The 27,195-nt window shown below is 35.1% G+C and overlaps 2 protein-coding genes and 1 non-coding gene across 3 annotated transcripts; 1 reads left to right on the forward strand and 2 right to left on the reverse strand.

Moving 5' to 3' along the window:
• Positions 1-5,641: 5,641 nt before the first annotated feature.
• Positions 5,642-5,715, reverse strand: TRNAS-UGA (transfer RNA serine (anticodon UGA)). The gene has a single exon. It is a non-coding gene; the product is annotated as a tRNA-Ser (tRNA).
• Positions 5,716-7,090: 1,375 nt separating this feature from the next.
• Positions 7,091-8,642, forward strand: LOC149413915 (uncharacterized). The gene is made up of 4 exons (XM_089643924.1): positions 7,091-7,372; positions 7,508-7,614; positions 8,127-8,214; positions 8,377-8,642. The coding sequence occupies exons 1-4, from the start codon at positions 7,306-7,308 to the stop codon at positions 8,640-8,642; spliced, it is 528 nt and encodes a 175-aa protein (XP_089500050.1). The 5' UTR covers positions 7,091-7,305.
• Positions 8,643-12,017: 3,375 nt separating this feature from the next.
• Positions 12,018-18,677, reverse strand: LOC149413916 (uncharacterized). Its single transcript, XM_089643925.1, has 5 exons — positions 18,453-18,677; positions 17,966-18,234; positions 17,337-17,405; positions 16,011-16,496; positions 12,018-12,124 (listed from the first exon to the last, which is right to left on the reverse strand). Exons 2-5 carry the CDS (start codon positions 18,150-18,152, stop codon positions 12,018-12,020), a joined length of 849 nt encoding a protein of 282 aa, XP_089500051.1. The 5' UTR covers positions 18,153-18,234; positions 18,453-18,677.
• Positions 18,678-27,195: the final 8,518 nt, after the last annotated feature.

The following is a 27,195-nucleotide window of genomic DNA, read 5'->3' on the forward strand; positions in this document are numbered from 1 at the left end:
TAAATCCATCGAGAGTCTTTAAGAGAAATAATAATAGTCAACGTGATTGGTTTAATGTCAAACACTCAGCCAATAACAGTACGGGTGGAGATTTAATGACCAATGAGAGATCTCCGCGGTGACGACACTATTTTCTCACTTCAATATTATTATTTTGCACAGAATGGTAGCAAGGATTTATTGGAGATTTATTTGGTTAAAGATGTTTATCAGCGCTAGTATATCGGATAAATAATTTCACTTTGTAGATTGAGAAAAAACTGTATTGATTAGGTACCGGAGTTATAAATTAGGATACTATTTTTTATTGATAATCAGAAAAATTACAGAAACCAATGCTTATCAACTGTTAAACGTTAGTAGGTAGTATTGTTATGTATTTATTTATTTAATACTATTTATTTATTTATTTATTTATTGTTTAGGAACATTTACAGACTATTAACATGAAAAAAAATCATTAGATAAGCGCTGCAAAAAAAAACGTATATGTCAACAGTCCACTTAAAAATGTTCACATCATGCACAGATTAAGTGTCATTATACACTATGTATTAACAAAAAAATATATAAACAGCAAAACGTGAGCAAAGGCAAACAAAGGAAATATCAGAAACAAAACATACAGATAAATATATGATCCAAAAAAAACAAGAGAAACAAAAATAAAACAGAAAACAAATAGAGTAAATAAAAAAAAAAACAACAAACATTCACAATCTATTGCTAATTTGCTTTTTAAAATAAGTGAGACTATTTGCATATATATCTATGTAGTTACACTCAATAGAATTGTACAGACGACACATTCTAGATAATGGATTGAAGTAGGCAATATTGTTCTTAAATAATTCTAGATGGAATATATTATGATTCCTTAGATTACGTCTATTGGGAACTTTAATAAGAATATTGCTCACACATTGAGTTGCTTCAAGCTTGTCATGAATAATTTTGTGTAGACATATTAAGTCAGCAAATTGTCTTCTTTTATCCAGTGTCGTAAAGTTAAAGTATTGGAGTCGTTCCTCATAAGACTGCAGTACGGAACTTAGTCCATGTTTAAACGATAACAATCTTAGAAATTTTTTTTGTACAGATTCAATAGTTTTTGAATATTTCAAGTAGTGAGGGTTCCAGATAACACTACCATATTCCAATTTGCTTCTGACCAACGAGTGGTACAAGGTTATAATGGATTGGGTATTTTTAAATGGTTTCGATATTCTATGTATAAAACCAATCATTTTCAAGGATTTACTCGTGATATCACTGATATGTACATCAAACTTAAATTTTGAATCAAGTGTGATTCCTAGATCTCTAATAGTGGTGACTGCATTTAATTGAACATTATTAATGAAATATGCACGATTCTTTCGTCTTCTGTTACGAGTGAAGGTTATAATGTAACATTTTTCAATATTTAGAAACATATCGTTTTGAGTACACCAGCTATATAGTGTGTAAAGATCTTCTTGTAGCATAACTTGATCAGAATCAGTGGAAATTTTACGGTAAATCTTGAGATCATCAGCAAATAAAACAAAATGGCAGCGTAACATGGGGCCAAGGTCATTAATAAAGATTAAAAAAAGCAGTGGGCCAAGATTGGACCCCTGAGGTACACCTGAGGTTACAATTATGGGAGGTGACTCATACCCATTTATAAGTACTAACTGTGTTCTATTTTCCAAGTAAGATTTAAGCCATCTTAATAGATCACCGTGGATACCTATACGATCAAGCTTCTGTAGTAGAATAGAATGGTTTACTTTATCAAATGCCTTTTTAAAATCTGTGTAAATGGTATCTACTTGAGTTCTTTCGTTAAAAGCACTGCAAACGTAATCACAAAAGTCAAGAAGATTAGAATTAATAGATCTGTTGGGAACAAATCCATGTTGATTAATGCATAATTGTGGTTTAAAGTGTGTGAATATGAAATTATACATTATAGATTCGAAGACTTTTGCAAAACATGATAAAATACTGATTGGTCGGAATTTTTCACAAAAGACTGATCACCAGATTTATGTATTGGAACAATATGTGCATTTTTCCATAAATCTGGGAAAGTTCCTGTAGATAATGATTCGTTAAATATAATGAAAAGTGGCTTAATCAACGAGCTAGAGCAACATCTTACAAACAGAGGAGGTATTTTGTCTGGTCCTGGGCCTTTATGTATATCAATTCTTTCTAAACAGGATTTGATTGATTCCATGCTTACATTAAGTTTACTAAGACTAAATTGGTTGAATAGAGCAGCATTTAGTCCGAAAGTATTTGATGTGGGATTCGACTGAGTGTAAACTGATCCAAAGTAATTAGAGAACATGTTGGCAATCTGCTGTCCATTATTTGCAGACATTGAATCCATATACATTATTTTTGGAATAGAATTTGTATTACGCAATGATTTAGAATACGCCCAGAAAGTCTTCACATTATCTTTTATCCCTTGCTCAACTAGGTTAATATAGGTTGTGTAGCATTCTTTAAGTATTTTTTTTTTATCTTTTTCTAAGAGTAGCAAACTCGGCATAGTCTCTTGGGTTGTTGTGTTTTTTAGCCCGTAGTCTAACCTTATTTTTCTCTTTGAGGAGCATTTTTAGAGATTCGCTAAACCAATTGGGATAGTGATTTTTTATGTGAGTTTTTTTTTTGGAATGTGTTTATCTATAATTTCCCATAGAATATTGTAGAATAACTGTACCTTATTGTTGAGATGACAGTTGCTGAAAAGTGAGGTCCAATTTACATTTGTTAGATCCTGACAACATCCTTCATAATTACCTTTCTTGAAGTTATGTTTGACAGGAGAGTGATTTTCTTGTAAGTATTGCATTTTTTCTAAATTTACATTTTTTTCAAAACAGGGATGATGATGATCGATTTTTGATAAGTTAGCTGTGGCTGAAATATTAATATTGGTTTTATCGGATAGAACAAGGTCAAGAATATTAAAATTTTTGTTAAGTAAATAATTAAATTGGTGAAGGTTACACACTGAGATCAAATTGACAAGGCAGTGAGCTTTGTGACTAGAGTAATTGGATGGAGCTAGTATTTTTTTATAATATGCTATGTCAGGTGTCCATTTAATTTCAGGTTGATTAAAATCACCAATGATTATAAATTGAGATTTGGGATTAATGTGTTGCAAATAAATATCCTCAATATTTTTGATTCGATTACAGTAATCATCGACAGATAGATTAGGGGGAATGTACACATGTAGATGAATGAGTTCGAATTTTCATGCGGTTTTATCATTAACCATAAATCTTCACCACCACTTTCCCAAGATGATTTATGAATTGTTATTATTTTTTTATTGACTGCTGCTAATACCCCCCCACCTTTTCTAGATGTAGAGTTAGTGGATTCCCGATCTCGTCGAAAAACCATGTAACGCTCGTCAAACAATTCATTATTGAATATTGATGAATTTAACCAAGTTTCAGTGAAGCAGATTACATCGTAATTATTGATTATAACTTCATTTTTTATGTCATTTGTTTTAGTTTTAATTCCCCTAACGTTTTGGTAGAAAATTTTCAGATTCATTTTGTATTTTATAAGACATATGTATACAATCAGTTAAAACACGGAGGATTACTGAGATAGTTTAAGGAGTGAATCCTTGTTTTTTACTAGTACTGAAGCAGAAGTGTCATCTTTTCTTAAGTAAACGCGCCCATGCTTGACCCACACGTACTTGTAGCGAAGATCTTTGGCGGCGCGCCTAGCAGCTGCGTGTATATCCTTGTTGTGTGGAGATAGATGTTCGCATACATAAATGGGGGAAGAGTCCGGGAATCCAAGATGTTGGCGATTCAATTTGTTATCAGATACATGTAATAAATACATGTTACATTATTTTGAAATTTACATAAAGTAGATATAATGAATCCCCATACTAGGCGCCTGTTTGCGCCGGCTGCCTGTTTCATGGTGACCAATTGAGTGTAATTACTTTGTATGAAATATGAAATCTAGTGTAAACATATGAAATTAGTAACTATAGATGAAGCTAAAATTTTGGAAAAATTGTAATAAAAAGTAGAAGATAGAAATTAGAAAGGAGAAAGAAGTAAATTAGCATTAGATTGTAAAAATGTACATAGTTATATATATATAATTTTTAATATGTGTGCATGCAAGCACACATGTGTATATAGCAGCAGACATACCTATATACCTATAACAGCACATGTATACATACACCCATATGACGCATCCTCACGCATATAAACAATATATACACCTCTATCTGAGTACTTGGAATAGGCTACTAACACTATAACAATCACACATCAAAAAATCCCCGAGCGCTTTCCTGAAACTGTCGTATTTGGATATTGATTTTATTTCTAACGTTAAATTATTGAATATTTTTGGAGCAAGAAAGTTAAATTGTCTTTGTGCCATTGAGGTTTTTATTGGGGGAATAGTATAATTGGATTTGTTGGAATATCTTGTATTATGGGTCGATTCAAAAATATTTTTTTTTCGTATGTTTGAATTTATAGTAGGAGGATATGTTTTGACGTATAAGGATATGTTTTGACGTATAAGGATTTTATGTTGAGTACTTTGAAGTCGTTAAATAAGTCCTTCGTGGGGTATAAATAGTGTACAAACTTTTACCGTACAAAATCTCTGAGTTATAAATCTAGTTAGTGGTTTATTTATGCAGAGCACCGTCATCACACAGTTTTCTATATTGAAATACCGATGAGGTAACATTTAGCGTCTTCAGTCGACAAACACAGATCGCACTGTACCCCTCCAGCGGCTGTCAAATTCTTATTCTGATGCTTAGTGGCTAAAAATTTAATGTTTAATTCATACATATCCGCCGTGACTTCTATGGAATTTACAGCGTGTGTTTTAACTTATGTACACATATTTTAAAACAAGAATACTTAATCTGGGTGCATTTTACATTTCATTTGGAACCTAACAAAGATGACGCCTTTATTTGTAAACGATAATTCTGTGTTTCTGTTTCGTTATATACAAATTGATTCTCCTGTTCTCTAAGCTCGGTTGAACAATCGATTCTTGCACATCTTGATGTCAAAATTCATTCGAAAGCACGAATCGAAACAATCTGGTCTGGAGCTCCACTACACTTGATAAACATACTTGATTCAGTGCAATAGAGGCCGGTCCGTCAAATTAACAACCCATTGTTAACTCCAAGAGGTTACTATTAAGAGATTCGTTAAAAATATCCCGGATGGCTTGACAAATGACATATTTTAATGGTACGTTGTTAGCCACTGAAGGTTTGATACGAATGTCGATATTCTTTTCTTTAAACCTGATTTGTTAACTGTAAACGATAAATACATATGTATAGTTTAGGATTTACTTTTCCAACATAATTAAGGTTAAATTAAGTTAAGGTTGAGAAGGTTTAGGTTATCAGTTCATTTGTAATGTTATTGAGTACCGCAACCAGATTTGTATGGTTTATTCTAAAAAGGTTTTGTAAACATCAAATAAATATTTTTTTTTTCGGAATAACTATATTGAGTAAAACCTCAAATTGTAATATTTAAATATTGAAGACAATATTAGTGATTTCTAAACGAAAATCTGAAACAGAAAAATCAGAAAAGGAAACGGTCACATCTGGGACTCGAACCCAGGACCCTTGTCTTTCAGGGACAATGCTCTACCAACTGAGCTAAAGGGGACCCTATTCCCCTCGATCACTTTTAACTGTATCATACTTCGAATAAGAACTACTAACATTGTCTTCATTTTTTCACCGCACATTTTTATTGGCAACTATCTTTATGTATGATCGCAAGATTCAATCCGAACTAAATGCAATCCAGACAGCGTCTTTTTAGATAAACCTATTTTATTTATTTTTTTTTATTGCCATGGATTTTTATTGCAATGCCTGGATTGCATTTAGTTCGGGTTGAATCTTGCGATCATACATAAAGATAGTTGCCAGTAAAAATGTGCGGTGAAAAAATGAAGACAATGTTAGTAGTTCTTATTCGGAGTAAAATACAGTTAAAAGTGACCGAGGGGAATAGGGTCCCATTAGCTCAGTTGGTAGAGCATTGTCCCGGAAAGACAAGGGTCCTGGGTTCGAGTCCCAGATGTGACCGTTTCCTTTTCTGATTTTTCTGTTTCAGATTTTCGTTTAGAAATCACTAATATTGTCTTCAATATTTAAATAAATATTTATTCAACGAATTTTCAATTGTATAAAACCGCAGTTTACTAAAAATCTACATTAACTGACCACCACCTTCTTGAAGTGAAGGACAACTTCGTAGATTATTGCTATTCATATAAATTTGTTTATTCATATAACAAAACAAATCACATCTTTTTATGTATATAAACCACATATTAATGTTAATTTTGAATACTGGAGACTCCCTTGTGTTAAGTTATATCTAAGACCGAGAACCCGCCAGTTTCTAACAAGTCTGTTCTGTGAATGAGTCCGCTTGTGTCTTAGGGCCAATTGCATCGAAAATAATTAAAGTAAGGTTTAAAGTTAAATATTTAAACTGAGTTTAAGCCCTAACTAAAGTTAAGCTAAAATTCAACAAAATTGAGTTGCACCAACATTAAAATAGTTAGTTTAAAGTTACCAGTGTTGCCATCGAAATGGCTTCGAATTTTCCTTGTATTTGATGTTTGTTAATAAAAATAAACACATAATTATTTTTACGCATGTCAACACTGCAGTTCAACGCGCTTTATCATTGTCTTTGACGTTTACGAAGTTTTGAGGTTATTTCGCAGCTCAGTTAAACAATAAAAATGGAAACAATCACAAAGTAAGTAGGTTTTATTATTGTCGTATGTGTATTTTATTCGACTTGTTATATTATTTTCTTCTCAATACGACGAACTTTACTTTCAGAGAGAGATCTTCAAACTTTAGCGCCGAAGATGTCATTTTGCTGAGAGAGCTCGTGGAGGCCCACAAGAATATTCTTTTGAATAAAAAAAGCGATGCTGTGCATGTCAAAGAGAAGGACCAGACATGGGAACTATTGACAACCAAATATAACGCCTCCTGTCCCGCAAACCGTTATAGATCCACTAAACAGCTTAGAAACAAGTTTGAAAACTTGAAAAAGTCTGCCAGAAAGGTTTGTAGATTGTCACACATTGTTTTCTGAAGTCATGGATTGTTTCAAAATTGAAATGATGAGTTAATGTTTTTTCCAGGAATCTTCACAATTCACAAAAGAACGCCGAAAGACTGGGGGTGGTCCACCACCATCCAAGCTCAGCGATAATGCAACGTGGATGCAAGGTGCCATGCAAATATCCATGGAAGGGATCAACTCTGAATTTGATGACGATGCTTCTATAAGTAAGTTCTATATACTATCCACTGTATGATTAGCATTCCAAACATCTTTACTTTCATTCACAGTTATGGATTGCGAATAATCATTTATTTATGACAAAATATGTTATAAAACCAAATCCAACATTCTGTTTTAAGCTGCTGAAATTCTGCCGTGCGCCCCGATCCTGCACATAAGACCCAAGACACCGGAAGACCCAACTGTGGAAGAAGCGGATGTTCAGACACCATTTTTGATGGAATTTGTAAGAAAGACGTTAATATTTTTTACAATTTATTTATTTATTTGATATCAACGGTATAAATATACCCTAAACACTGATTAAATATCATAAAATCATTGTTAATTAAGAAATAATAAAAAAAATAGAGTATAACAGTTAATTGTGGCATTTGATTGAGAAATGACACCACAATTACATACAAAAGTACAAATAAAATTGATTCTACTTTTTTTATAAGAAAACTCTCTTTTTAACTTTTGAAGGTTATTCTCATCAATGTAATATATCATTGAAGAAGATAATAATAATAATCTAAATTAAAATATGAAAATGTACATGACACAGAAAAAATAAAAGATAGCGGTTGCAACTGGGACTCGAACCCAGATCTCTCGTCTGGTAAAACTTTTCCATAAGCACAATACGTGTTGAAAAGGGAGAACTCATTTACCCGCTATGAGTATGGAACTTGTCCCCCAACTGTTAGCCAATTATTCTTCCCACAATAACATGGAATAATGATGTCTTTATAGGTGGCAGTGGAAGATCCCCCACTCCCTTGTGCATCGGAGTATCAAGGTGTAGCGACTAAACGCTTACCAATAACACCATCCCTGAAAAGTGAGTTTAGTTGTGCCTTAAGTATTATAGAATCTTATTATCTTAACAGCATCTCACTAAATGTTTCAGTAAATTTGTCTAAACTACCTAGTCTACCATAATTTAGAAAGGTAGTAGGTACTTACTATCTAACGTTTTTAATGTAATGTAATATTTTTTTAGGCCTATCAAGAAAAAGAAAATTATCCACGCCAAACGATGTCCGCAGAAATTTCATGGAGTTGGCGGATGCACAAAAAAAATCTGTAGATTTGTCTACAGATTTAGACCTCGAGCACAAAAAAATTCTTCACGAACAGGAATACAGGCATCGTGAAGCTATTTTTGAATTAAAAATTAAACACATGAAACATATACACGAGTTAGAAGTAAAAAAATTCAAAGAGGAAAACCGAAAGGAGAATGATTTCCCCGTTACAATAGATTAAAACATTTATTTTCTTTCTTTCTATTATTATTTGTAAATCTTTTTTATTTTTAAGTTAATTAATACATTATTTTATACAAAAAATTACAATAAATGAGCAAAATAACTGTTGACAAGATTTTGTCGTATGTCATTATTACCCTGTCCAACATTTTCAGGAAAATGTCCTCCGTCAATTTCTTGGAGAATGGTGACAAATCCCGAAAGTCCTTTCTACAACATTTCTTGTCCTGATTTGGCTTTCATTGTACAAAAGTTCAGCGTCAGAAACAGGATTTGCCAGTGGGGTTAATAAATACGGTTTTACCGCATAACCACGATCGCCAACTAGGTGTCTGGCTCCATAGAGCCCATCTTCCAGTTTTCCTTTAATTCTGGAATTGTTAAAAATGGTGCTGTCATGTGTAGAACCTGGCCATCTTGCCACAATGTTGGTTATTTTGCAGTTGGCATCCACTATTGCTTGCACGTTGTATGAAAAGTAATCTTTTCGATTACGGTAATACTCAGCATTGTTCCCTCCAGGAGAGAGAATTCCTATATGGGTGCAGTCGATGGCACCAATTGTGTTGGGAAATCGAGCAATGCTGTAGAACTCGTTGGCACACTGCTGAATTTCATTCTCTGTTTGAGGAAATACAATATATTGTGACCGAAGGCGGGCTATTGCTCTGCTAACCCTGTCTACTACACGCGAGACAGTACTTTTATGCACCCCAGAGATGTCTCCTGTGCATCTTTGCATCGTTCCTGTTGCATAAAAATGCAATGTTATTAGAACCTGGTCCACAGCACAAACAGCATGATTTCTGAAATGACAAAAAAATGTATTTTGTCAGTTACATACAATATAACTATGCTAGTATATTATCAATAGAACTTATTAGATACATTAGTTTAAATAAACCTACTTGTTTGTAGACGTTGTGATGTCATTAGCAATGAGTGATGTTAATTGCCTAACCATACTTTTCGACATCCGAAATCTGGCGATAAAATCCAACTCTTCCCACAGAAAATGATCGGTTCGTGGTTTAAATTGTTTCTTTTTTCTATTTCCCACATATTCTAAAATCAATCGATTATCAAAACCCGGATTGTCGGACATTTTTTCAACTATTTTCTCTTCAAACAATATTTCGTTCCTTGAAAGATGGTGACGGATGACAGCTGAACTAAAATTGACCAAAATCTAACTTTAAACTCTCAACATCGCTGGGTTAAATAAAAGTAACTATTTTGTAACAATTTAGTTAACTTTTATTTAAACGAAGTTGAAACAACCCATTTAAGCAAGAAATGATAAAAAAGTTACTTTTATTTAACCTTAACTAAAAAGTAACTTTAACTATTTTCGATGCAACTGAGCCTTAGCGAGGCAAACTTTTGTGAAAATGAATACTGACGTGTACAGGGCTAGAAAATTCCTCAATTACGCTTAACAGTTAAATTTGGGATCCATCTCAGGGCTGGAGCTCCACAATACTTAATAAACATCCTTGATTCAGTGCAATAGAGGGCTGTCCATCAGATTGACAATTCATTGTAAACAGACTATATCTAACGCACAGGGTGAAGGGTGTTCCTCTCATTGTCCGCGCTCTGACTACTAGAGAATGTCTTACTATTATACATCTACCCATTGACCTAATATCTACATATTAAATGTAAAAAAAAAAAAAAATCTTTTGATAGTATAAATTGAACTGGCCGAAGCCCAACTAAGTGCCGCCCGCAGGGCCTAGAAGCGAAAAACTCATGGAGCGGGTTTTCTTTAACTGTTAGTTGTTTAATAATTATCCTCTTTATCTAATTGTTTTGGTGAAATTTTTCATTTTTCAACATATTTTCACAATGGAGGTGAATTGGCGCATACGGATATGGATTTCGACCTTCCAGATGTAAAGAAGGAATGTTTACAGAATGCGGAGAGTGCTCGGACAGCCAGTAAGTTGCGTTGCACATTACTTTTGAAATGTAGGTTGTTAAATACTGTTGTTCGGAATCCTTGTCCGTTTTGAAATATTGCGCAGACAGGACATAATATACTTGTTCATAACGTCCTCTCTTGCTGTACCTACATACGTACTACAGCAATCTTTTAACTTATACTCACAAATCTCAAGTATTGATGCAATAAAGCATTATTTCATCGGCTACAAACAACAAAACGCCGTACTGAAGGTGCTCAAGAGTAAACGGTGTATCCTCGGATCGGTTTCGAACTGGATATCTGGAGTCCTTCGTATTTTTTAAAATTATTTATATTATGTCTCTACTCTAAATTCTCGATTTGACAAGTTTGTCAATCACAACCCTAACCATCTAAATTGAAAGTTTTTTTTAAATTATAGTTTACTCCTGTAGAAGAGGACATCGCCCACGGAACATGTAGATTGATAATTTTATTTATTTTAAACTCTTTTATTTGTTTTAAACTCTTTCACACAAAAATAAAAGTTATTTTATTTTAAATAAGATTTCCTGGCAGAAGAACTCTGGCCGGAGGGAATTGTATTCCGAAGATTTATAGAATCGCGCATATCAACCAAACATCAAAATGACAAATAACAATTTAAGAATTATATCCGTGAACTGCAGATCGGTTCGCAGTTCTGTAAAATTTATACATGATCTTTGCGAATTACACGATATTATATTAGTTCAAGAAACGTGGTTACTCCCTACAGATATTGACTTCCTATCACATATACACCCGGATTTCAACAGCTTGGGAACCTCTGCCGTTAATATCGCCGATGGGCCACTCCTGGGAAGACCGTACGGTGGAGTGGGGATAATCTACAGACAAAATTTAAGGGTTACCGCAATCCCAATGCATAACTGTCGGATGGCCGGACTCGAGGTTAGTTTGATTACTGAAACATTAAGTATTTTTACAATCTACATGCCAACTTGTTCAACTGACAACTTTGAGGAATATTCTAACTGCCTTGCCTCCCTACATGCTGTAACGGAGTAATATAATGTAGGTACATTCCAATGTTTACAAAAACGGTAGAGCAGAGATCTCATCTCAAGATTGTGGGATTAATTTCCTGTCAAGTAAGTTGGGTGATCATAAATAATAAGAGTGAATTCTCAATGGAAAATATATTGAAACCATCAAAAGTTACAACAAAGGAGTACAGATAATAACTATATAACCATAGGAATAAAAATAGGCACATACCAGATGGACTCCTGAATCAAACTAAACTAACTTTACGTGGTCGAGAAACAAAAGACTAACAACGGATGGCGAACGAAAACTTGTTTTCGGTAGCGGGGAACGGACCCGGGACGAAGGCCAGGACATCCTTCTCTTAGTGGAAGCGGGAGGACGCATCTCCTTCAATGGACGCCTGCAGGGGCATCAGGCCTGCAGCACGTGGTAGTCAACCAGACTCTTCTTACGGAGCCAGGACAGCAATCCGTTCTCTTGCGACACGGGGATACTCCGCCAAGAACTACTAGCCACAGCTAGGACCAAACCATTGGCGGTTTCAAGTCCGAAACACGAGTACTACGACATGACCACCGGCCAACTTTCAATAAAAGCGGGATTCCATAATCACCACTGAAAAGAATAACTAACACGAACTGTACGTGAAAGGATAAACACCCCGCGCCTTTTTTTAAAAGAAATAATAACTCCTATTCACATGATTAACTCAGATTGAAACCCCTTAAAAAAGGCGAGTGACTGGATCCACCGACCCACCGGCCAAACGGGCGGGGGAGGAAGTGACCATAAACAAAACTGTTCTTCCTTCCTTCAAAATATTGCCAAAGTTCGAAAAAAACACCATAGACAAAATAACCCCAATTAAGCAAGAACTAAACTTGTCACAATATATTTATGTGACAAAGCAATAATTGACGATAAAGATTACATTAACACAATTATTATTGGAGATTTCAACGCTAATCCCGACTCACTCTTTGGATTGGAGCTAATCTCTTTTTGTCAAGAATTTGAATACGTATGTGCCGACATCGAATTATTACCTGCGGATTCTTACACCTATATCAGTGACGCACACAGCTCTACCAGGTGGTTAGACCATTGTCTGGTAACGAAAAATATTTTGAAGCAAATTGTCGATATGAAAATATATTACGATATTGATTGGACAGATCACCGGCCTCTCGAGCTGATCTTACAAACAGATGGAATAGCAACAACGGAAGTGTTTACATCTGTGTTGAGGGATCCAGCACTATGAAATCCGAATAATATACTCGATATCGGAAAATATAACTCTTACTCGCAAACCTATCTCGTCAAAATCAAGTCAAATAAAACATTTGCTGAGGATGGTGGCAACCCTACACACGCCAAAATAAAATACCTATACGGCAGTATAGTAAATGCTTTGCGAAGCAGTGCCATTTCTGTGTATACTAAGCGTACTATCCAAAAACATAAGCAAGTATGTGGGTGGAATGAATTTGTAGCGGATAAATACGATGAATCCATACAAGCGATGCTCACTTGGATAACTAACGGGAGACCAGGCGAGGGTCCTGTCGCAGAGGATAGAAGGGCAAAGCGTGCTGCCTTTAAAACAACACTAAAACACTGCCAAAATAACTCGACTCAACTCCAGATGGACAAAATAGCAGGGGATCTAGATAATCGTGACTTCAAAAAAATTTTGGAACAAGTCAAATAAACTGTTAAACATGCGTTGTAAAATCTCGTGCAACATACACGGAGAGACAAATCCAGAAGTAATTGCAAACATTTTTAAAGAACATTTTGCAACTACCACACCGACTATCGACTCAAGTGAATCACATTTAACGGCTTATGATGATATCGATCTCACCATCACAACTAACATGATAAAATCGGCCATTAGTAATATGAAATCTGGAACGTCTGCAGGGCATGATGGTTTAAGCACCGAACACGTCAAACATGCAGGGGCAGCGATTATGGGACTTCTGGCAACACCGACATCATAAAGAGTGGTTATCTACCCAAAGACATGACAAAGACAATTATTATACCGATAATAAAATCCAAACTGGCAGACATAACTGTAAAGGAAAACAACAGACCGATATCCATCGCCACGGCCATCGCTAGAATATTTAAACTAGTTCTCTTAGATCAAGTCGGATACCATATGACAACGAAAGATAATCAGATGGGTTTCAAGAGAGAATGCTCTACTGACTCTGCTATATTTTGCGTAAAAAAAACGTTAGAATACTACAGGATGAAGAAAACAACAACTTATGCATGCTTTCTGGACCTTAGTAGGGCATTCGACAGAGTTTCCCACCCCTTATTATGGAAAAAACCAAAGGAAAGAGGGATACCATGGAAAGTGGTAAAAATTCTCGAATCATGGCACCGTCAGCAAGAAAACCTTGTAAAGTGGAAAGACGGATTCTCAGAACCCTATTTCTTGAAAAGCGGGGTCAGACAGGGAGGATGTATGACGTATGTCCCCAGTACTGTTTAATCTATACATGGACGAATTAACCCACAGATTAAACAATTCTGGAGTGGGCTGCCACATCGGAGGTCTATGTGTTAATAATAAACGTTCTGTTAACAACAACAATCACGGACGGTTCAGTTTTAACGTCACGATGACGGAAAAAGTGAAAAAATGTGAAAAAATCGTTATTAATGAACTTCTTACGTTTTTATTCAATAAAGTAGATGTGCTAGATGAAGTGTCAATCGTACGAATTTGTTCCACGCACTTCAGTGAAGACGAGGTGGAACTATCGAAAGATCTCCTGTACTCAGAGGTTGACGACAGAATAATTACCAGGAAGGGCGATGGAAAAAAGGTAAAGAACCTTTATGATATGATCAAAATTATAAAAGAAACCGAGCCAACAGATATGCCAACTTTTGTGGCTAAAAACCTGCACAAATTACCTCCAGTTTGTTTTGATTCAGTTGACATAACCTCACTTTTAAAAGATATTGTGTCTTTAAAAACTGAGCTCTTTACTTATATTAAATATTCTACCATCATAATATCATGATTATTAACCTTCTTACGGACTTCCCGTATCCCTGTGTGCGTGGATTGCTGACTTTTTAACCACTCGAACGATCGCGCGTCAAAAAACTTTTTTCTCCGATTGCTCGCGGTTTTTTGGCGACGAATTTGAATATTTTCCGCCAACATTAAAAAAATCAAACCTCCGAATTTTAATACGGAGACATAAAACTGATTGTAGTGCTATACAGCCAATGAATTCACCTATATTTTTATAATTATTCTATATTTTTAGAATTGATAGATAAATTATTAAAAAATCTTAAACTTTATGAATGCGCGAAATTAGCGTTTTTGTGATTTGAAATTGCCGCCAGTGGCAGTTTTAAATATCTTTATAGAATATTTTCTACGTTTTTATGTTCTCTATGGCCTGTTTGATAACCACAGATGCAAGAATATAATGGGAAAATAATTTTTTGTACGTTATGCTCTCTTCAAAAGTTTGGTTAGAAAATAATTTTTTAAAATTTGAGTGCGTGACGTGTCAAAATTGAAATCACTGTATTATACTATATAATAAATTTACCACAAAAACTGGTATTACGTTAGGAAGATACATTAACTGTCTACAATTATTAATAAGCATAGTCGCCGTGTTGGCTTTATTTTATTCATTTGATGAATTATACAGAGAGCCTATTTCACGATGTCAAAATCATGGTGCTACTTTTTAAATAATTGTAAATTAGAACTGGAGATTTGTAACCATGTTTTTATATAACGTGCAAAACGAGGAAATAAGGCTTAAAATGAGATATACATCATAGATATAAACATTGCCAATATTTCAGGGGGATACTTTGAAAGTTGATGAAATTCACCAATATTTGACGAAAAATCACTACTGACAGCTACCTTAAGGTCAATCTACATAGGGTATATCGGAATATGTAAAATGATGATAAATTTGTATATATATATCAAACCTTTGTATGACCGTAGAATGGCAAATAAAATCATAGTGATAATTTTATATCTAAACGCAAAGGTATCGAAAAAAAATGGATGAGGGGAAAATAATTGATGGAACCAATAATTGATTTATTTATTAAGCCCTAATATCCTTTTAAATCAATATTACAGTTGTATGGTTACAATGAAAGAGCAGTATTTTGATTTAAACATTGTTTACACACTTTGTCATAATAAAAATGTATTCAGTTTATTGGTTTATTCATAATTTAAGAAAATCAATACATAATAATATCATTGTGCCTCGCTATAGAGTGAGATTCTGAGTATCGCTCTGGTGAGGGACCACCATTCAGAATTGAACATTGCTTGAATTGGCTTAGTTATGTTTAGTGACTAGATCTGGAAAAGACTAATACCTTGATACATTAAAATTGCCAAGAATACATACATTTCCTCTTTATTCGTGGGAGCCCATTTATTGGTACGCGCATGACGCTTAAATTGTTTTTTCGCAATCCATTGATCTGCATACCTGTTGGTCTCTCTCGCGATCAGTTCAACGAAATCTGCATCAAAGATTTTAAGAAAGGCATCCACAGGTTTGCCCATTTCGTCGGTATTGAAAGTTGGTCCCGGCGTGCCTGTGAAAGTCTCCCTTATCCCAGTAAAACGTAAGATATCATTAGACCAATCGAAAGAGTAACCTTCAGGCGGCAGAATCAAACGCATTGCCTCACTATCTACCTGGTCTTGTCTACTAAAGTCTATGGCCATAGCGGAGTTAGGTGAAACGTTGATAATATTATGATAAGGTATTGGCGGCATGCAGAAGGTATCCTCATCGCTCTCTTCGTGGTCGACGTCACTCGCTTCGTCATCCTCGTCGCTCGATCTGTCCATTTCTGAAACAACAGAAAACCCAAATTAATTTAATGTGTCTATATTACGATAACCCACTGCCTCTGGTACGGCTTATGACTCGCAATACGATGGTCGCGGGATCAAATCAAATAAATTATATTTGAATAATTAGTGTTATTTTCACACAAAATTCATTTAAAATAATATATATTATATTTGCGGCACGTTCCAGAGTGGAAGATACCCATAGTATCGCCCTGGTGTAAGACCCCATTCAGAATTGAAACGTTGCTTGAAATGGCTTTTGACGGCCGGCATAGTCCAGTGGTAACGCATTGGACTGCCATTCCGAAGGTCGCCGGTTCGAACCCGGCGTGCGCAAATAAATTTTATTTGATTGATTTGTGTTATTTCACAATTAATTAATTAAAATAATAATTAAAATAATATATAGTATATTTGCGGCACGTTCCAGAGTGGAAGATACTACCAGTATCGCCCTGGTGTAAGACCACCATTCAGAATTGAAACGTTGCTCCAAATGGCTTTAGCCGTGTTTAGTGACTAGATCTGAATAGCCAGGTACTTCCCCATCTTCCTCTTTCCCTTCCCCACTTACCTTCAGCCTCACAACATCCCCCAATTGGGGATGCCATAGTCTCACTGGCTCCAGCTGAGGCTCTTGTGAGGTATTCATATAAAAAAAATATAAAAAGTTAATCAAATACTTGAGGCGGGCAATGTCAGGAGTCAGAATAGCACAGTCAGGTAGGTATGGAATGAAGAAAAGAGTGTGTGTGCCAAGATCGAGTTGCATGGTGGTTCATCCTCTCTGCCTACCGAAATGGCGTGAAGGTAAGTTAGTTAGTTTTATAACTCACGGTTTCCAAGTACAGACTCTTCTAGTACAGCTGCCTCGTCCACGTTACTTTTTCTGCCCATGTCTGACTCTGAAATAAAAGAAAACACAAATTTACAGTAGAATTTGGATATAATGACTTTGCATTTAACGGTCTACTGTTTTAAGTGACGATAATGTAAACTCTAGTAAGGTTTCATAGCTTTTAGTAGGAAAACGTATCCGTTTAAAGTGACCAACTACGTAAAGCGACCTATTTTAATGATAATTTGTCCGGTTACAAAACCCACCTACCAATACAGCCTCGCAACACAATGAGTCCCGTGAAGCGAAAGTGTTTTTTCAATTTAAGAAAAAAATGCTGTATTACACCGTTTAGAAGCCGGTGAATCAAATGTAATCCTCGCAAAGAAGTTCGGCATGTCTTATTTCTCACTCTGCAATACCCGTTACAGAAAAAAGATGTGTAATGATGCATCCACGACATAACAACAATACATTTTGTATGTTTGTTATGTGGAATTTTTAAGTACTATGCTTATTTCCTGCCAATATACCAACAGTGAAACTGTGCTAGGGATATCAATATAAAATATAGATAATTGATTTTATATTGAGCCCCTGGTATGACATTTCAAAAAATAAACTCACCGTTCCCAAACGCCGACAATTCTTCGTAGAATGGTACGTCCACCCACAGCTCGCTGTGATAGCCGGCTTCCGGAGAGAAGAGTTCCCCACTCCGCGATGTCCCAGGTAACGGCTCGGGAGATGCTGCACGGATAGGCATAATTGGTGCATTGGGAGCCGTTGATTGGGTCTGTGCGGGAGTGGACATCCACGGTGGTGGTACGGGTCGTGGCAACGGTGAAGGCGTCCCTTGTGAAAAGGGACACGTTGTTCTCTCCGGAGATGGAATTCTGAAAACATTTACATAAATCATAGAAAATTGTTCTCATTCACGTGTGAAACAGTAAGTACAGTATGTAAATAAACAATAAAATAAGAACTCTGTAAAATATGCACTGAATGTGCCAAATGCACAGAGCGCTGAACTTACCAACTCTCACTGTAAGAGTGGAACGCTGTCAGGAAAAAACAATAATATTGTACCAAGCATCTAAATACGATTACTTACTTTTGTTTAGTTTTTCTTGGAGGTGCGGTAGGGAGCAAAATGCGCGCCGCCTGCTTCTTGAATTTTCGGCTTTCCAGCTCTAGCCGGATGGAAGCAGGCAGGGCCCTAACAGCCTTTAGGGCCTTGACGCGATCCTCTCGCACCAGTAGCAAAGCAGGGTCGCTGTTTAAATAAATACAAATATATGATGAGTTCAACGGCCACAGCAAAGTACTTTCATAAAAAAACATTAAAAAATACTAACACTCCAGACGAGGCTGCAATTGCAGCTCTGCGTTGACGTCCACGTGCAGGTAATCCGGCACCAGCTCGTACCCCACGTCTCCCTTTTCCTCTGCCTCCTCTTGCAGTCAGCACCGCTCTATAAATTTTAAATTGAAAACACTTAATGTAAGTACTTAAATGTTTAAATTTTGTTAAATATTGCACTAATATAAAATTTGAAAATAATTATTGGGTTGTGGAGTGATCCCTTTCCCTGGACGACAGCTGTTTCTTCACAAATTTGGTAAAAGTAAACAAATTAATTAATTATACAACTAAATTACTAAATTTTTATTGTGTGACGAAGGCTTTACACCATTTTACATGTGAAAAAGAGTCAACTTTTTGACATATGACTTAAAATAATTGGTTAGCAAATATCTGTATTAATAATGAACCAATTCAAATAAAACTTATATATATCTCTTTGTTTTGAATCACTGTGATGGAATATCTATATTTCAAATGCGCGAGTGCAGTATTTAAGACATTATTGTAAATCAAAAACAGATGACGTCTTCAGTTGACGTAATCTTACACAAAAACTTCAACCAAAACAATATAATACAAACAAACGAATTAAAAACGCATTTCAAAGATAGATAAGTCAATCATGATTACACAGATATATAATTATGCGTTAAAAACCCAATAAATTAATTACTTACGGCATTTTAGGAAGAGTCCAAAATTTCGTGAATGTTGAAAATTTATAATTTTGTTTTTGACAGGACGCCATAAAAAAACCGCGAAAACTCGTTAAATAACACTTCAAAGACAACGGATAAGTTCATAGACAAAGAGAATATATTATCAGCTTTTCGATAAAACAAGTAGCTGGCCATGGAAACGTTTTAAATAATTACAATAAATATTTTACGAATGGTAGAAAAATCGGTCCATTTTTGGACCGATATCAATCGCAGAAAAATAAAAGTGGTCGATTTTTCGACCGAAATCGTTCCAGTGGTTAAGGGATAGGTCGATTCAGGCGGTTGCTGACGGTTTCACCTCTTCCTCGCACTCTATAAATGCTGGCGTCCCACAGGGATCGGTTCTGTCTTCGACTTTGTTTTTGTTGCACATCAATGACCTTTTGACATGTGCACCAATTCATTGTTACGCGGATGACAGTACAGTTCATGATAGCTATTTGTTTGACAAGCCCCCAAAGGGCACACAAACTCAAACGGCTTGGAGGGCTTTGAAGCAGAGAATGGACGGTTATCTCGAGAGTATTTCCTCCTGGGGTAAAAATAATCTCGTCGAATTTAATGTTTCAAAGACCCAATCCTGTCTGATTACGTCTAAAAGGGATCCAAATGACAATCTAGTCTCCTTCAATGGAAGCATTCTTCCGAACATTCTTTCGAAGGCATTTATCGTTTACTTATAAAAATCACCCACCAATCTCCCCTTAGTATTCCTTATTTACTTTCTCTCAACAATTCTCGCATTTTCTCAGTTCTATACAAGTTCATAGACTTGAATGACTTCAATATTTGAGATTTCCTATTCCCGTATAGATTTCCCATAAAATTATAACCATCTCCCTCAACTTTGGGTGAATTGCCTAATACAAAAAAAGACAATATTTGTAATTTGAATAGCCCGGAATCTCATACATATTAATTTGGTCAGCGTGTATATTTGTTTCGCTAATCATTAAAATATCTATACGCTCCCAACAATTTCTTAACCCTTGGGACCTTCTAAGACCCAAACAGTCCCAAATGCCGTGCGCGCATTATACTCTCCTAAGACCATATTTGTCCCAGAACGACCGCACATTATTAAAATGCATATATCTCTCTTCCTCTCACCTAAAAATTAATTATTTCTTTTATGTCAGAAAGAGAACGAAATAGTGCTTGTTATTGTCTTTGAAATATCGAGGCTATTTTACACAGATATTTTACTATCTTGAATCAAAGTGACCGTTTTGTTTCCCGCCCTTTATTGACAAGTACAATCGTGAAGTGTGTGCGCCTGAATTTACAAAAAACCGTTTTTAACAAAAAATACGACGAAATGTCTAGGTAAGTAAACTTGTATTTGTTAATCAATATATTATATACGTGTTTATGTTATATTTGATAGGTTTTGATGATTTAAAATGCAAAAATTATCCTATAGAAAAATTAAAAAATGCTAAAATCGCCGCAAACGCATTTTTAAATCCATTTTTAGTAATTGAGTTCCCTGTATTTTATGAATATTTTTATGTAAAAAGTGGAAGCATATATTTACATTTAATATTCACGAAACACAGTAATGACTTTCTATATAATTACATTAAGTATTGTTCTAAAATGTCAACTCGAATGTCGAAATATGTTTTATGTACCAAATTTCTGAATTGCATCATTTAGTGATGGGGCCAACCAAAATTGAATCGATAATTTATTCGAAGATTTGTGGGTATTATTAATTAATTTTGTAACTGTAATTTTAATTATATTTTTTTATAAAGTAAGTATATTATCGTTATTGTGCATAATGTTTATCTAAAATTTCTTTAAATTTAAAATTTAATAATAATCTTTTTTTTTTTTAAATATCAAACTAAAGTTTATAAGACAAAGTTTTTATGCATAGCACAAAGGATAACAAATTATTATATGCTATATTTAAACGTGTTCGATTCTTGTCAGTTTGAATGGATATTTCAGGCTAATAATGATTGCTTATAATCATTTTTTTTATATACTATCGTAATAATATTAAATATTGATAATGAATTGGAGAAAAAAATAACACACAGAAATAATAAATAGGTATCTAACTGTAAAGATTTTTGGTTACCAAAATTCAGCGATAGAATAATACATAAAACTCATTACTGTGACAATTACATTAGGAAATTATGGAATTGCGCAACGGAGGAAGAGCCACCAACCGAGTTGCTGGAATTTCTCGAAACGATGAGTACCAGCAGCGAAGAAGATGACGAAGAGACGAGTGAGAAAGAAATCCTCAACCCGGTTGATGATTTCGAAGAGGTATTCATTATTTATTTTATTTCACACTGCACTTGAAATAATGCGGTGAATAATTATATAATAATATATTTGCTTTATTTACAGGCGTCATCATTTTACGCAAGGAATATGGATGTGGGGATGATGGAAGTAGTTTTCCAGACCACGGACGATGGTATGAGTGCCAGTAAAAATACTGCAGTAATAAATACGTAACATAAAGCAGAGTTTTTCTTATGAAGATATCGAGAAATGTACTTGCATTCTAATAGTTTGATATATTTTCAGAATTGATGACAGATGTCAGTGGCGGCGGTACTAGCCAGGCGGGAGGCAGCCATGCAGAACGTAAATTCATTTATATTTATTTTTTAAGATATGTATATATCGATTTATGTACTTGCATTCTAATAATTTGTTATATTTTCAGAATTGATGACAGACGTCGGTGGCGGTATTGCTGGCCAAGTGGATGGCAGCTACGCAGGAGGTACATTTTATATACTTTTTTATCTATTTATTATTATTTTACATAAACTTTTACAAAATATGACAAAAAGTAATAATTTCTATAACTTCTACCATTATTTTTAGATTTCGAGCTCCTTGTTCCACTGGAGGCGTCACGGGGGGGTAGACGCGGCCGCGGAAACAGACGCACCCGCGGAAACGGTGTTGGGACCGAAGGCAGCAACATCGTCCGGGCTGCTGTCCAGCAACGCCGCCGGAGGGCACGTCCTGTTGGAGCGGGAGATACCTGGGTATCCGGGAATTTACCAACTGAGGTTTATGCGACGGATGACCAGGTACCTCCCGAGCTCTCGGCTTTATCTCGGGCACAAATGACCCGTATGGCTCGCGGTGGGCGCATTCGCCAAGCGCGAGGTGCACCGTTGCCAGCACGTTCTGATCATCGGCCAACACTTGAGGCAGATGGTGAAGAAGTGGATGACCCCATTTCGGATACCGGTGATCATTTGTTGACCGATAGTGAGAACGCATCGGAGTTCTTTTGGGCTGGCATAAGTACATATGCCGGTCAAAAGGAAACATTTGTGCCCCAGATGTCAGGGCCTACCTCTAAGTATGATACCATCTATGACGCATTTCGAGCTATATGGACTGATGAGATTCTTGATTTTATTGTAGCAGAGACGAACAAATATGCGATGGACGCTCGGCGTCATGACAATCTAAGCCTTACATGGAGGAACACTGACAGACATGAAATTTTAATTTTGTTTTCATTTTTCATGATGCTAGGAATTATTCGCATGCCAACAATAAATTCTTGTTTCTCAACTCATTGGTTGATGAAAACTAATGTGTTTAGAAAATTAATTACTTACAAGCGGTACGGTGAGTTGGTGAGGTGTTTACACTACAACGACAACGATCGTAGGTACACTTGTCCTGAAGAAATGCGGCTTTCGAAAATATTGCCTATAATAAATCACTTGAATACCAAATTTCAAGAACTTTATGTTCCAGGCCAAAATATTTCAATTGACGAGTCGTTAACATTATGGAAAGGTCAATTGGGTATGAAGCAATACATTAAAACAAAGGCTGCTAAATTCGGATTGAAGAGTTTTGAACTTTGTGATTCCGTGACTAGCTATCTGTGGTCGTTCTTTGTTTATTCGGGAAAAACAACTGCTGTAGATTCAACACCTGGGGTTTTGAAATCCACATCCACAGTGCTTAGGCTTATAAAACCACTATTGAATAAGGGCTACACGCTTTGGATGGACAATTGGTTCAACTCTCCTCTACTAGCTAGGTTCCTCAAGCGAAATAAGACAGACTGCGCTGGGACATTGCGCACTAATAGGGCCAATGTTCCACCAGAATTCAGTCGTATCGACATGGCTGACGGACATTATTTCGGTCGCCACGCTGGTGATGTCGCCGTACTATCGTGGCAAGACAAGAAGAAGGTGACGACTATATCGACCTACCATGGCGCAGAAATGGAAATTGGACCTTCCAGGGGTAGGTCGAATATATATAAACCAAAAGTTGTCAGAGACTACAATAAATACATGGGAGGTGTTGACAAAAAAGATCAGATGCTGGAACCCTACTTAATTGAACGCAAGAGGTGCCAGAAATGGTACCACAAGATGTTCAAGCGTCTGCTCAACGTGAGTATTCACAATTCTATGGTGATGTATCGGCAATCGTCTTCATTGAAGGTGACTACTTTGATGCTCAGGACGTCGCTTGTGTCGCAGTTGACGGAAAAGCACCTCCTGTTGGCACAGCTACGGACGCCGGCAAGACGAGTAGTAGTGAACGACAAGTTTGCCAACCCTTCCCGCCTCCGCCCTGGTAACCACTTCCCAAAGACTAATTTCATGACCACTGACTTACAGACTGAAACAAACGACATACAACCTCCACCAGTAAATAAAAAACGGCGCCTCCGGTGCATTTGGTGTGCCGACCGCAACAGGGTTGAAAAGAGAACAATTTTTATTTGTGAAACCTGTGAGGTACCACTCTGCGTAGAACCATGCTTTAAATATTATCATACCTGCCTTTAGTTTCGCAGGTATGGTGTATTTAGAGCGGCGACCTTGTTGTGCGCAGAAAGGAATCTTATTAGTTTATCAAATATAAATAAATCTGAATGAATACTCATATTGTGTCGACGGGGTTACAGTGTTTTCTGCTTGTCGTGACTGATCATCTATTGTTGATTGTTATCATCTGGATGGCTAATTGTGCATATATTTCCCTCCACCAGGCGGCCCAGTACCTGCTTTGCACATTATAATGCTATGTTTTCGTCACTCGACCGCCCGTCGTGGTTCTCTTGAGGAAAACTTTGCTACTGCGGAGATTTGAATTACTTAGTCTGTTTAATGCGTGTTTCTTATCAACGTTGTATTCAATTATCTTTAGCACTGCTGCCTGCAATTCACCTGCTATCAACTCTCAAGTAGTTTTGTTTGACGTATGTACATTAGAACGATCACGGTCCTTAGCATGGTCACGGTTTCACTAGTTACTTTTCCGAATCTAGCGACATAATGTTTATATATTTCTGAAAACCAATAATTCGTTTCATCTTGTTACAGGCTTGTTTTTTAATTTTTTGGTTTAGTATTTTTTAGTATTCAGGAATTTGTTGTGGGTTCGCTTTTATAAGTTTCTTCTTTTGATGGCAAGTGTTTTTCAGTCAAGTATTTTTCCTAACGCAATATGTGTCAAAACTTTTGGGATTAAACATGTCTTAGTTGTCGGCTGCTTTTGGTGTCCTATGTTCTTGTCACAAAATACGAACTCAATCAATTTTTTTATTACTGTTGTGATCATTCATGTAGGCTAAGATGATGGAGACACGAACCTTTTTTGATCTGCTACGATAACATTATTTTTTTTTCTTTTCTTATTGCTCGAATAAGTCATACTTTTTTAAATTCTGGTATCCTTCGCACAGGACGTCCCGATGGTTATGTTAGCTATTTCGTTGTGGTCTTATTATTATGAATGTACCTATTTTTAACGTGTTTATTTTCTTGTTGTTTTATCTCCTTTTTTTTAAATTAAGCTTGGCTGTAATATGGCATTAACGAAGATTTAACTGTTCTAAAATGGGGAATGTCTTCACATTTAATTTATTTTATGTTTGTTTTATCATTATTTAAAATCATCAACAAACATTGCCATTGCATAGTGAGTATCATAATTACAATGTACCCAATAAATACAATACTAGACTCCATGCTCCATTCAATGTAGTTGCTTCTCGCACTAATTTTTATATACAGTTCTTAGATATTGTATCGTGTGGGGAATGAAACTTGCTCTGTCGATATATTTCACTCTAAAAACATTGCTTCCAAAGCAAATATATATGAAGATATGCGATAATTCTTAAGTTTTTCCGATTGTGTTTACATATTATGTTATTACATATTTTGTTATTTACAAGATTATTATTCGTTCTACTTATGATCTTTATAAAAAATAATTTAATATAAATTTAAGTAATAATTAATTAATATATATTAATAAAAACTGACAGTTTGAAAATGGCCTTGTAAGCCGAAACAGCTGTCACAATAATAAAAAACTAAAACACTTGCAGAACTTAATAATAATATTATCAAATTTAATCTAAATTAAATTTATAAAAAAAAAATTAAATGGAGTTCTACGAGTTAAACACAAAAACAATAAATAAATAAATAATAATAAATTACTAGTGCGCATAAATATTTTTATTAGAACTTTAATTTTGTACCCCAATAAACAAAGCGAAACCGGTATGTCATGTAAATAAATTCCATGGTTTTTATATTGTTTTATTTAATTGTAAAAAACGAACGCGGGACAAGAAGAATCGATTCGAATCGATCCGTCAATCGATCTGTGTCTTGTAAACTGCACATCACTAATAATTCAAAATGGCAGTTATATTTGCGTGCGAAACGTCTAGGAAATCGAGTTTTTTGCGTGTTCTAATTTGAATATTTATAGTATTAATTGGTGGTTATACCGTTTTGTTTTAACAATTTGATGAATTATGTTATATTAACCAGTGAATGTAAAGTTCTACGTTGATTTTATCGTCACGATTTTGAAGAAACAGAATTTTTCAGTGGAGTATTTTTTTTTGAGGTTATATGCGTAAGTTTTCGTATATGTGACAAATATTCTTTAAATTTTACAGGAAATAAACAGAAGTGATATTAATTTATTATATAAATGCTTTAGGCATATGTGCATCGTAAATATATTTAGAATCAGATTATTCGAACAATGGTTTATGGAAGTTAAAGTTTTCAAAAATTTAGGTTATTGTAAACATGTTGAATAAAAATATCAAAGTTCAACCCTCAATTTTAAAATAAAATTATATGAAAGCTATAAAAAGTGAAGTGGTACTTTAATTTTAAAAAGTGTTGAGTGATGGAACGTGTTTTCAAAATTCCGAGTTTCGTAAATTTTAATACATTTTTTAATGAAAATACACGGGTAAGTTTTTTTTAAGCCTATTGGCATTTTCGATATCAAAATTTATTTATTTAGAAATAAATATGTTGACTTGTAATACACACATCTCAAAGAGTATTTTATCTAGTTTTCAGAACAGTTTTTGTTTTGGCAAAGAGTTACCAAATAACAGTTTTATCTGAATGATTGTAAAATTCAGTAAAATATTGAATCTACGGAAAAAATGGAAGATTGGAGAAGCTTCTATACGTGCAAATCAACAACGTCTCAAGGGTTAAATAAACATGCAAAACATCCCAATTCTAACATAATGATCTGATATTTACATGAATACAAATTAATTCCCCTACATCACTTTTTTAATATTTATCCACTGTTGTAGATCATTAGTTCTTAAAAAATCTACTTTATTATGTTCTTCTAGATAATTACTTAAAGCAATACTTTATAAAATAATTAGTTCAAATTCTGTGCTATTAATATGATAATTTATTACAACCTCTCTGGTTACTATACCTAAGTATTTATTT

This window comes from Hesperophylax consimilis, chromosome 20, assembly GCF_061612785.1.
Source record: "Hesperophylax consimilis isolate HC1 chromosome 20, BYU_Hcon_1.0, whole genome shotgun sequence".
Classification (NCBI taxonomy): domain Eukaryota; kingdom Metazoa; phylum Arthropoda; class Insecta; order Trichoptera; family Limnephilidae; genus Hesperophylax; species Hesperophylax consimilis.